The sequence below is a fragment of the Phaeodactylum tricornutum genome, chromosome 15, assembly GCF_000150955.2.
Source record: "Phaeodactylum tricornutum CCAP 1055/1 chromosome 15, whole genome shotgun sequence".
Taxonomy (NCBI): Eukaryota; Bacillariophyta; class Bacillariophyceae; order Surirellales; family Neidiaceae; genus Phaeodactylum; species Phaeodactylum tricornutum.
Window position 1 is genome coordinate 450,026 of NC_011683.1, and position 12,621 is coordinate 462,646.

The 12,621-nt window shown below is 47.4% G+C and overlaps 3 protein-coding genes across 3 annotated transcripts; 1 reads left to right on the forward strand and 2 right to left on the reverse strand.

Moving 5' to 3' along the window:
* Window positions 1-757: 757 nt before the first annotated feature.
* Window positions 758-3,205, reverse strand: PHATRDRAFT_38262 (predicted protein; the record flags this gene model as incomplete). The annotated part of the gene is made up of 4 exons (XM_002182361.1): window positions 758-1,533; window positions 1,569-1,811; window positions 1,894-2,901; window positions 2,992-3,205. 4 exons carry the CDS (start codon window positions 3,203-3,205, stop codon window positions 758-760), a joined length of 2,241 nt encoding a protein of 746 aa, XP_002182397.1.
* Window positions 3,206-4,652: 1,447 nt separating this feature from the next.
* Window positions 4,653-8,841, reverse strand: PHATRDRAFT_47929 (predicted protein). Its single transcript, XM_002182362.1, has 3 exons — window positions 5,667-8,841; window positions 5,385-5,599; window positions 4,653-5,305 (listed from the first exon to the last, which is right to left on the reverse strand). Exons 1-3 carry the CDS (start codon window positions 8,713-8,715, stop codon window positions 4,751-4,753), a joined length of 3,819 nt encoding a protein of 1,272 aa, XP_002182398.1. The 5' UTR covers window positions 8,716-8,841; the 3' UTR covers window positions 4,653-4,750.
* A 2,245-nt stretch (window positions 8,842-11,086) lies between these two features.
* On the forward strand, window positions 11,087-12,331 carry DRR3 (diatom response regulator 3; the record flags this gene model as incomplete). The annotated part of the gene is made up of 1 exon (XM_002182194.2): window positions 11,087-12,331. The coding sequence occupies one exon, from the start codon at window positions 11,087-11,089 to the stop codon at window positions 12,329-12,331; it is 1,245 nt and encodes a 414-aa protein (XP_002182230.1).
* Between the last annotated feature and the right edge of the window lie 290 nt (window positions 12,332-12,621).

Consider the following 12,621-nt stretch of genomic DNA (forward strand, 5'->3'; position numbering starts at 1 on the left):
TTAGCAAGTCTGCATGATGTTTGTTCAGATATCCTAAGGTAAAATCGAGCTGTTGTGAATCGAGTGAAGTCTTGACAGAGTTCGGGTCTGACGTACTCGCTTTGTCTGAAGCGCTTAAAAAATTGGTAGCCAAACGCGTCAGAGGTCTAGATCCTGCAGTAAATGCATCGCATCTGATTGAAGAGAAAAATAGCGCTGACAGTGAAGCAAACAGAGCATGTTTTCGCCGTTTTGGAAGCACCGCCATCGTTGTCAAAGCTGACGCTAGAATTTTCTGGAAGCAATAGCTCATGCAGAAACCGTCGCATACATCCAAATAGATCGACGTCAGCGATATATGTTACTGTAAAAAGTGAGTTGCACTTCACAGTCAGCGGGTGTGCTTTTACGTTACTCTGTTCCGGATTTTCTTCGAAGCTATGTTAGCGTTAATTCCAGTTTCTTTTACATCAGTGCAACTAGCTCCGGAATGGAGCTCTCTAGCTAGCTAGAGAGAGCGGAAAGAACTGGAAAATTGAAGCGGGGAATGACACAACCTTAAGTGAAGCACAAACCTCTAGCTGCTGCAGAATAGAAGAGCCCGTCCATTTTGAGTCGTAGGAATATCATTGCTTCATATCTCCACCAACAGGTAGATAAACTGAACTTTGTTGATTTACCATTAGAAGCATATTGGAAGTGATTAGTGTGCGAAGCAGATGGATATTGTCGCCCGACACTAATTTCTGTGCTGTTCACGGTCTTTTGGTGGGCGTTTTTAGCTTCCTTCAGCTCGAGAAACTTCAGCATACACTACTGATTGGTCTAGTGAGTGTATTGACACCTTCTGCAGCACTTCAAAGGTCCACAGAAGGAGAGGAAGGAGTACAATCAATGTCACAGCTGCATTTACAAAGTCCCAAACTGCACTGGTTGAAAGTGATTCATCAAGCAGTCCCAGAGGTTCTGCGTTTTCGTCTTGTTGAGCATACCCAAAGAGTAGATCGTGAAAAGCAACATTTGTATCATCGTGAGTGATCGCTGAATCCAGAACGGTCATATCTTCCGTATTTAGCTCGCAAACAAACTCTTGGTTGTTCACTCCATAAAAAACGTCATGTAATGAGGGAAAATGTGGCCGTAAGGTACCAATGATGTTGCCCAGGCATTCTTTACATTTCTTCTCGATTCCAAAGCAGTCTTTTTCCTTGAAGGGATCGTCAACAGTAACAGTTGCTCCTATGACGCTTTTGTCAAAAACGACAACTGCTGAATCGCATGTATTGTCATAAAATAGCGTTTTGGGTTCGAGTGACTCAGTCCAGGATGCGGGCTCTTCCAGTCCATTTCCGGTAGATGTGAGTGTGAAAATGGAGTTGAGGAAAATTGCCTTAGAGACAAAGTGGTCCTTCCTATCAATCACGAGTACTTCCGTTGAAGGATGTTGCTTGTGCAAAGCGACTCTATCTTTGTAGACCGCTTTGATTGTGGGCACTTCCGCTGCATCAAGGGAAGTCCATGCACTACTTCTCTGAGTACGATCCTTGTTTGGATCTGGATTTTTTCAGTGTTGCTCTCGCCATCCTCACGTTGGGTCTTTCTCTGCTCTTTAGCAGCGGTTATTTCGCCATTCATTACATCATTCCACTTGCGCTTTTTGTACCCCCAGAGACGCTTGACAGGATCCTCCGATGACCCCAACAACAATTCATCGTTGTGTTGTTTGAGACGAGCCTGTGTTAAAGTTGGAATGTACATGCTTTGCTTTTGGACAATCCTTTTGTCCGGCAAACACTTCAAACTCCAGTGAGGCAACTTTACATGAAAGACTACTGTGGACGCAAAAGACAGAATTGGCGTCAGCACCTCAATGACAGTGAATGACAACTGACAAACGCAGAAGAAAATACGTACTGTCCACAGCCACAGTATGGCCGGTGTTCTTGTCACGTAAGACATGAAGTTTGTAGGCTTTACATGATAAGTCAAAGCCTCCAATCATCATACATCCTGACTGAGTGCTTGCTAAAGATTTGGCCTCTGCAAACGTTTCGAAGAGAGGCACAGGAACTAAAGCATGATTGATAGGAGCACTTTCCATTCCATCAAAAGCATTGTTAACAGTGCGGCTCAATATGTCTCGCGACACATCTCCACCACGATTGCAAGAGTCTGACCAAGAAACAAACCCGTCAAAGGCTGCTAACGTCAATGAACCAGCACATATGTTTTGAATATTGTGAGGAGCCACTATTCCTTGATGATCAAGCAAGCACAAGAGACAATTAATTGAGGGATTGACAACTTCCCCAATCAATTCAGCGGTGCCTTTTACGGAGGAGTCATCCAAGAAAAAGTCATGGCGCAAGCGCACACGCTGGCCCTCCCAATCCAAAGGCTCCAAACGTCGAAAAACTGAACGCCGGGAAACCGTCCAGTGGCCAGGTTTGACAGCTCCAATAAGCTCCGAAACACGCCCCGTTCTGGGTAATGCTTTGATATCTCCATCAACCACGGCACGCACATAGTTCTTTGGATCTGAATACGAGGCAATGCCTTCAATCAAGCCAAAAACTTGGCCTGGTTTTACCAGAATCTGAAAAGATTGCGTGCCACCTGAGGCGCTTAATGGTCGGCTTTGGGAAGTGTATACACCCCGTTTGCGCCGGCTCTTGATTATAGTAGTTGCTGCCTTTTTTGGTGGGGAATTCAGGTAAGTCATCTTGCCATGCAAGGAAGAAAGGGTGGAACAAAAACCGCGTTGGACGGACTTGTGATGGCCTACACTCTGAACAAGAAAAGATGGATTCTTCCAAAAGGCAATAGAATCACGCTGTTGTCCGCATGGCGTCCATTTTGTTTCCAAATTATTGCTAGCATCAAGAATTGGGGGCTTACTTGGGCTTTTGCTGTCATTTGATGCTGCAAAAAATATTGTGGACTTTGGTCAAATTGTCAGCATGTTGCTTTCTTCCGAAAGCTGAAGAGGCTTGAAAATATCACATTGGTTACCTCTTGAAATTTTTGCAGGCAAGTTTCGGAGAGCTTTGTTCTTCTCCGTATTCTCCTTGTCATTGTATGCCATCAAGCATTCACCTCCCAAGCTGTGTTTGTCGTTGAGCACGACGGCGGTTTCATTGTCAAATTGCAGCAAAAGCTCCAAGCTATGGTCGGAAGTGTTTTGTAGGTTGTTGTCTGTCTTTGTTGGTGCCGTCAACGGTGGCATGCCGACTTTCTTCTGCTTTGACTTTAGGCATTTCTGGGCAGCTTCCAAGATGGATAAAGATGAGCGTTCAGCGCTGGCCGGCCTCGGAGACTTTTGGCGGTCGACGGTTCAATTCACCCCGTAGGGTCTTTTCCATCCCAAAGAAGCTTGTCGCCGACGCAAATGGGGTCCTCCCCTAGACCATTCTTCAAAGGACTGGCGACGGCGACGCACTGTTGCCTGGCGGTGTTGCGGTGATGAGAGGGATAGGGAGAGCCCAAAGCTGAGGTGTTCCAATTGAAGTTTTGTTTCGTTCGAACGCATCATGGTTCTCTGTCCTCTTTAGATGCAGAACTGTCGACGCGATGGATTACAAGGATTGATCAGTAGAGTGCAAGCAAAAGATGGTGCGCCTTCATACCAATAAAGGATGCGCTGACAGGATGGTGCCCTGTTTTTCGTCCGCTTTGAATGTTGTGCCTCCTTGTATCCTACTCGCGGGGTGCCGAAACAGCGGACCTTCATTTCTTTTCCGCGACGAAACAATAATTCAAACTTTAGTCGCGAGATGGAAAAATACAGTCGAGTCGCGTTTCCGCAGGGACACAGTCGCATTTCATGTCGCGACCTGTCCGAACGACATGCCCAACAATGAGGTTGGAGGAGTCAGAAAAAACAGTCCGGCTTTGGCTCTTACAGCGAACTGTAATCCAATGGCAATAACATTCACGAAAATAGGACTGAAACATGACCAGGTCTCCTTTGGACTGTGAGTGTTTATGGGACTGCCTGGTGCCCCGATGCTTTACAACGAGGATTCTTTAGGCAATGCTGATGTAAGTAGAGACGACTGCTGGGAATTGCTGGCACTTGTGTCGAAAAAGTCCAATGGTCGCTCTACTGCGTCGACAACCGTTGCCGACAATTTTGACCTGTCTCGTCAGAGAACATCGCAGGCGCTTACTATCATACGGCGTGCGACGTTGCCTAGAAAAAAGAACACAAGCGACTCTTGAATAAGGTTTCCCGTGACGACGATGTGATGAGAGAAGTGACTGGAGTCGTACAATACTTTGGATTTTTTTCTTGTTTCACCTTGTGCCAATGGTCCCCCTCACTCAATTGCGTTACTCATCATACGTCATGTAGGTGCAGGCTTAATGAGAAACATATTTAAAAGACAGTAATTGCTTGCAACAATGTCGTTACTCAACGGCTTATCAGGAATCCTTGGCACAAAACAGTGAAGCTCACGGTCGGTGCTGTCGATAGCCAAAATTGGAAACACGAGCACAAAAGTTGCATTTACATCAAAAGCCAAATTACACTGGGGTTCTTCTTCGTCATGACCTACGTCGTTGTTCTATTCAACGAATAAAGAAAACACATCAAGGCGTTGAGCAAATTGGACCACCGAGATTTGTTGATGAGGGTTCTCTTTCTTCTTTTTGGCAGTAAATTGTTTTTTCGCTCGCATTGATAGTCAGCTAGCTAGGTAGGACTTTAGAAGACAAATATTCTATGAAAGTGGCCGCACCACTTGGTCATTTGTAGCAATATACACGCTCAAAAGAGCTTCGAGTTCACTCGGCCCCACGTTTGCGCTTTGCAGAGAATGTGAAAGTCTGATGACACTGCGTCCAAGTAATCATCGACTTTGTCACTTTCGAGAGAAGGCCGACCGATTGACACATCGCCCTCTCCGGTCCCGATCACTTGAATTGCAATAACATTGCGACGGCTAGCTGGGTTCAACCATTTGTCGAAAGCTTTGAGAAGTTCGCCTTTCTGCACGCTTCGAAGGCAAATTGCTTCGTCCCGATATGCTTCCCACTCAAATCGCCCGTCCCTAATTTCACACCAGTAGTGATCGCATTGTTCGGACAGAGAGTTGAACATGTCCAGCTTTTGAGTTGAAAGCCCCACCAGGTGCTCCAAGAATTCGGCTGCCGACATTGTCTCAAGATCTACACGGAAGTCCGACAAGAACTTGTCAATGCGTTCGACAGCTGCAGATGCACTCTTCACGTTTGTTACAATTTTGAATACAATTCCCATAATACCGTACGACCATCTAATATCACAGTGTACATCATATTCAAATTGGTCTTTCGTCCGGATCTGAATAGGAAAGACAAAATAGAGTGAGTCCAGTGTATGCACTTTGATTCTTTATTCGTGCATCAAGGGGCTCCCTTACCTGGTCGTAAATCGGCTCATCAATTATGTGTACAAGAAGATCAATCAAAACACGTTCGTGCAGATTGTCCTTGTTCACCTGTACATAGACTTCCACTGCCGTGTTTGGTTCCCCAGGATCCTTTGAAGGGGCAATAAGGGAAACTGGTTTGTCAACCGACGGAATGCGGATCATCGACTGGGCTGGATACTTTTTACGTGGAAGACCCTTGCCACCTAGCGTTTCCAACAAGCGAAATGATCATCTTTTTCGTGCGGTCTGCATCTGAAAGGTCTATGTTACCGTGGAGGAGACATTCAGTGGCAAAATCGGCCAAGACTTCTGAAACCGTTTTTGCGAATAAAGGAACACAAAGGTCTTTGATTGAATGCAATTTTTTGTTCGCCGACCAGATGCTCGGTCGCAAAGCACGGAGTCGCAAGTTTCCGGCAAGGTGTGAAGCGGACATGTCCTGGTTGCGATATCTTCGACGAAGAACTTCCAAGCAAGCCCTAAATCTTGATCCGTCAATACCGGACGGCAAGGTATCCACTTCCTGCCGAAAACTCAGGAAAACAATTATGCACCTTTCGAACAGATCCGAAAGCTTGTTGTCAAACCCATGGAAGCGTAAATAGAAACCCACATCAGTCGCGACCAATAACGAGCCCAGTTCACAGACACTAGCCAAATAAGTCATTTCCAGGCAATTGTCAACGCAGAGCTCGACCAGCAATTCGGCACAAGCCTTGTGCAGCGGCGAACTATTCGCTTTTCCGCAAATAATTTCTAGACGTAGCTCAGCAATAGGTCGATGGAAGCTTCGATCTTGCAGATACCACATTTTGAGCAAGTTCGAGTTGCATATCTGTTTGGGTAGTCTAGAAGGTGGTAACGCCGGTGGAATGGGGGGGAAGGCTGTGCCATTCTCGGCGGCAAAATCACTGTCGTCGGCAAATTTTCGCAACGGACCCATGCCTGGCTGTGCGAGCGCCACGATGCGATACTTGACCTTCTTCTCGTCCATTGTTCCTTCAAAGTCGGGAGTAATCTGATCAGGAGGAAACGTCTCAATATGTCGATCCAAGACATGCCATTGTTCATCTTCGTCTTCGTAAGACAGTAGCAAAGCATTCTTCTTTTCATTGTACTGAACAACTGTCGCCGGGAACCATTGCTTCGATTTGCCAACAGCAATACAAAGCTTTAATGAAGAGTTCAGCAAAGGATGTCGAGCATCATCGGAAGGCAAGGGTTTGAGATTAAACTTTTCTGGAACAAACGGATTGCGTGGCGGCAAACCAATGCGCAAAGTAGGCTCTTGCGGTCGCGCCAACGAGCACCAATCCACAATCCAGTCAGAGGGAACATCAGAACACCAAAAAAATGTACCAAACATGGGCTCAATTTGAGGCGGACCAGCTACCGACGCATCGAATAGCTCCATCTCATCGGCGATCTGAAGATCCGTAACAAGAGTGTCGGTGGAATCTTCCGCAATCACAACACCGAAATCTGCTGGCCGTCCAAACGACGATGACGTCAAATCGATACGTGCATTTTGAGGAGTCATGCAATCCAACAGGGAAGAAATTGCCGCCGCGTCAAATCCAAACAGTAGATGTGGACCATCCAGCAAACGCTCAGGTGGCAATCGGTAGTGTGGCGCCATGCTTTCCGTCATGGCTTCAACAATATCTTCCGGTGAGGCCTCGTCACCATAGCGATAAGATACTTCGTGAATGCTGCGCAACTCATCGAAAATCCATTCCGGCCAACCATGCTCGGACTTGAAACGCAACATACCTATGTACTCGTAAACAGCAGCAACCATGTCTCTCCAATGCTCCAGGCCTTCTTTCGAGAGCGCGAAGGACATATTGAATAAGGCGTGGCTGCTCGCTCTTTCACTACCTTCTTCGCCCACACCAGCCATGCAACTAGTCGCCCAAGACTGGGATCGAAAGTATGAGAGCAGCGAACCACTTGCTTCGTGTCCCAATAAATGCGCCAAGAAGTCGCCCGGCTTGGTTCGCCACTGATCCATTTGTCCTGGAAAGGGCCAAGTAATGGACAGCGCGTGTTTGTCTTTGACGGGAACGATCCGAAAAATCTTCTGTAAAGCATGCTCCGCCAAAGGGCAACCGACCTCTCGCAAGGGACTATGATATTCGGCTTGCCAGGAACATAATCCTGTTTCTGGCTTGAGCGGTAGCGCTAGGGGCCCGGGCGTGCGAGGCAAAGCTGGCACTTTCGCAAACATAGATTGTACGCGTTGTTCCATTTCGTCTAGCGTGTACGCTCCAATAACGCAAACCCTCATATTGGCAGCGTAGTAATATTGATTGTAAAAACGTCGCAATTCAACGAGTGGGTCGACGCCGAGCGCTTGGGGGATCTCCCTCAAAGAGCGCAGATTGCCCCAGCTGAACTTGGCCATGGGATGATCGGGACGAGACGTGGCGCACAAGAGCTGTTGCCACCGACACGAGTCGGAATTTTTGTTGAGTTGAAACTCGGATTCAATAGAATTCAATTCCCGATCGACGGCTGATTCTAACAAGAGTGGTGCCACAAAGAACTGCGCCAAGCGATCCATGGCTTCCCAAAGGTATTCTTGCGGAATCGAAACCGTATACGTGGTATACTCCCATTCTGTCCAAGCGTTGTCTGTTCCACCGTGTTTCGCGACAAAGGATTCGTATTCGTTTTCTCCGGGATATTTTTCGGATCCCATGAAGAGTAAATGTTCGAGAAAATGAGCGAGACCTTGGCAGGTGACAGGATCGTACATGGACCCAACACCGACGAGAATGGATGCGGCGGCGTCACGCAAACCCGTATCGTCGTCATCATTATCGTCAACGTCACTATCGTCGTCGGATTCCGTGGCGCTCCTTCCGTGGCGCGAATGGTGCAAGCGGGTGGAGGCAGGTGTAGCTTGATCGGCAGTTGCATCGTCAATGTCGTTGTCGTCCTCCTCCTCATCCGACCCGCCCAACTCGTAACGGGAGTTTTGATGCATGGCGATGGTATCTTGGATCAAGACTGCACGCAAGCCATTAGGTAGTAGAATTTGGCGATATAACTTGGAATCCAAAGACGTCTTGGATTCGTTTAAATCGGGTCCCCTCAAAACGTCGTCCCCCACATTGTCTCGAGTTGCGCAAGGTGACGACGCTGTCACCGACGTGGTCCTGCCAATCTTCTTCTTTTCGTCGCCTTCGATCTCTACGGATATGTCGTGTTCGGGATCGGCCTGCGTTGGCACTACGTCGTCACTCTCGCTTCCGTTGTCGTGGTGGGAAACGACCAAACCTGCTGTCGAAGGAGACACACCGTCGCCTTCCATCGTGTATTGGTATGTTTTTTTGCTTGCTCGTTTCGTACTGCTCCTCAGATGCCTACTATCTAGCCATCAATAGTATCTGTGTTAGCGTATCTTCGACTGTTTTCGAGAGCGAGACCCTTGTTCAACCTATGTTATCCCCAAGAATAGCAGAAGCGGCAATATGTTTGCATTTACCTAATGATATGGACAGCGGTAAAAAAGGAACTGGATTCCAAAACGGCAAAACGTACTCCCCGGACCTTCCGATGTCAGACTGACGGAATGTAGAGTATGGAACTTTAAATCCTATATGCAATGACAGAACTGAATTTTTCAGGAGAAGGAATACCGGGAATCTTACCCAGACCGACACACATTTAGAGTACGGACAACCTAATCTGTTATCATTGGTGTGTTCTGCCATTCCGGACTTTTTCAAATATGTGGAGAGCTACCGTGTTCGGTGGCGGTATTAGTTTCAAAACTTCAAGTTCACTGTCCGCTGTTATTTGCCCCTCTGTTGACATAAGTAGGAATGATTTTGTCCAGCTCAGCACAAAGATACTATTCCACGTCAGACAAATTAGATAGTTGGTACGAATTTTCGGGTAGGTAACGAACGCTTGCCGGTCACTCGAACGGCGCGAGAAAGACCGTCCGTCCGTGTTCGTTATCACATTCCATCGACGAAATGCCGCAACGCGGAATCAGAGCTTCTTCAGAAGAAGTTGACTGTTACTGTTATGTCTGGGTATATTCCAATATACTGGCAACACGAATCGAAAAACAACCAGTACGAGCCGGACCAGCACAATTTGGAGAGAGAGTAGAGCAAACACGGTCCTACATACACTGTGAAGCTGACCAGTAACGACTTGGGAAAGTCTTCTCTTGCTGCTGCGGTACTGCGTTGCTGTGCTCTTTTCCCGTTTCTTCTCGTATTCATTGGTCGCTGAGAGATTGGGAATCCTATTCCACACCCTGTTAGCCTTGCACCATGGACGGACTCCGATCGGTCAACCAATTCGCGTGTGCAAAGACCCTTCAGGAGGCTTTGTCCCACAATAACATGGGGTTGTCACAGGTCGTGGAGCAAGAAGACCAAAGTGGAGAGCATTCTCACGGGACAAATGATGTTGGAACTAGTTCGAGCGCGACACCGCCAAATACCATTGGCGTCGGTGACGGACCGCAAACCGTCATTGCCCCAGCTACATTGCCTCAATCGTCTGAAAAAAATCCCGCAATCGTTGAGCCCGAACATCTCGATTGGTTTTTGCACAATGCTGATCCTCAGACTGCCAAAAGTCAAACGGTCGAAAACGAAACACAACGTCTACTTGCGCTCAAATCCTATCAAGTTTTGGACGAGGAGCTCCCGAAAACGATACAAACGCAGTTGACGCGGTACGTAACACTGGCAAAAGAAACCTTTCAAGTTGAGGTAGCCTTTGTGACGTTGATAGATCTCGGGCGCGCCGTGTTTCTGGCACAAACAGGTTTGCCGGTCCCACCAATTCCACGGAAATCTGCCTTTTGTTCGCACGCCCTTTTGTGGCCAACCGATCACGATGCGGAAAACAACGATCAAGTTTTTGAGGTCCGAGATGCTCGGCAAGACGATCGCTTTCGGTCCTTTTCCAGCGTCGCGGAGCCACCTCACGTGCGATACTACGCCGCGTCTCCGTTGGTATCACCGGAAGGATGGAACATTGGAGTGTTCGGCATCACCGGTATGACACCTCGTCCAGAAGGTCTGACAAAATCGGAACGAAGAATCTTAAGTCAGCTGGGACTGCTAACCATGGAAACCTTGGTGCAGTATCGAACGTGGCGCAAGGATCAGGCATCGCGCACGCTAGCAGCACAAAATGTGGCTTCCATTGCGCACAATGTGTTGACGCCTCTCATGGGAGTACAACTATCCCTCTCACTACTGACGGACAACAGGGATTTGCGCCATACATTGACAAGTACTCAAAAGGAATGCCTCGATACCGCCGCCACATGTGCCAAAACCATGGGGGAAATATGTGAACGGCTGCAAGTTAACGAAAAGGCGGCGACACCGACCGGAAGCATCGAAAATAGTTCATGCACGTCCAGCCACAAGCTTCCGGAAAACTCACTGCAATTGCAAGACGATGCAAGATTCAAGGTACCCGGACTCGTGGCTCAGCTCAACACTTTGCTCAACAACACTGACGTTCCACACCAGGTTCCCGTCACAGTTGTTGTGGACTACGAGACGGTTCCTAAAAGCGTTCATGGCGACAGCTCGGTATTGTTACCTTTGGCAACCTATATATTGGAAAAATGTTGTGATAGAGCAACCTTTGGAACAGTTCAGTTTTGCATCACTGTTGAGAATTATGAGTCCATTCCTCAGCTTATGTTTTCTTGCTCATATGATCATATGATGAGTGAAGATTCCGTACCCAACATAGAGGACGACAATGTCTGGAAGAGTTTGAAAACGAGCCTGACAAGTTTTCTCAGAGGAACAACATTAGGGTGGCAAGCGGCCGCCCGGCAGCTCCGCGCCGAAGGAGGCGACATTGGAGTAACGGACTCTCGAGGGGACGGCTCCATCATTGACTCCTCTGCTTGTCACAAACGGAAAATCTGGTTTCGATTGCCATTGCTCATTCTGGAAGCAGAATTGTGGGATCGCAAGAAGTCGGTGTGTGAAATTTCAAATACAAATGAAACTGACGATGAATATGAATCAACGCCACTTAAGCGTGCGCTGGTGATTGACGATTCGAAGGTGGTCCGTAAGATTTTGGCAAATGCCTTATCTCGACTTGGCTTTGAGACAATGTTGGCTGTAAACGGTTTGGAGGGCCTGCGAGCGTTGCAGGAGTCTACGTACGATCTTGTCTTATGTGATCTACTGATGCCGGTCATGGACGGCCTGGACTGTGTTCGATCATATCGTCATTGGGAATCCAACAACAGATCCACACAACAGCACATAGTCGCAATGTCGGCGCACGCAAGTGAAGTCGATATCGAACGATGTTTAAAGTTGGGCATGGACTGCTATTATTCCAAGCCTATTACCATGGAAACACTCAAAATTCTTGCGCATGATATAGAGGAGTATTCGAATTGCACACCTTTAAAAACGACTAGGGCGGAATTGGCAACAACCAGCTCACCGACATCGACCTTTGCTGTCAAACGTCGACGAACGTATTCGGACGCTGCGGATCGAAAAAGCTGTCTCGTTGCCTGCTGCAACGAAATCGATGCTTCAACTGTTTGTCATGTACTGCAAGAACACGACTGGACAATCAAGATAGCGAAACACAGCAAAGTAGTTCTCGAGTTGCTGAAGGAAAGAAACTGGGGCTTGGTGTTTGTAGACAGCGATAGAATTGGGCACGACAACATTAGTTGTATGCACGAGTTTCGAGTTTGGGAAAAGCATCATCGTGTACGCCGCCAACGTAATATTTACCTCCTCATGGTTGATTTGCCACAGCCTAGGACGTCATCGTTGTTGCAGCTCCCTGCTGGAGTGGACGGAGCTGTTCACAAACCAGCACGACCTGATGATATTGGACGCGTACTTCAAACAGTCGTCAAAGCGTCTGGATTCGATGCACGAGATATTATTGTGAGCACTTAAGAGAGATAAAGCTATCTTGGAAGGGTCTTACTCGGAGCCATAACACAGATGTTATCTGGGAAGTCACTTTGTTTAATAATTGTGATAAACGTTGTTCCACTCTCCCGTGGCTGCATGAGTTAGTGGTACTTTCATAGAATAGCACTGGCTTTGCGCTAAACATCATAGCTTATTGACAATGGATTCATATGTGGAATGGTTCCGATGTCAGATGTGACTGTATCGCCAAACAGACTAGGGAAACGTGGTAGGTATTTCAAAAAAGGTACAACATAGTCTGATAGAGAGTA

Excerpts from the sequence above, each read along its gene's own strand:
- PHATRDRAFT_47929 (XM_002182362.1), bottom strand. The coding sequence starts at position 8,715 with ATGGAAGGCGACGGTGTGTCTCCTTCGACAGCAGGTTTGGTCGTTTCC. Across the intron at positions 5,600-5,666 it reads CACTGAATGTCTCCTCCACG|GTGGCAAGGGTCTTCCACGT; the intron begins GTAACATAGACC and ends TGGAAACGCTAG. Across the intron at positions 5,306-5,384 it reads ATGAGCCGATTTACGACCAG|ATCCGGACGAAAGACCAATT; the intron begins GTAAGGGAGCCC and ends TTTCCTATTCAG.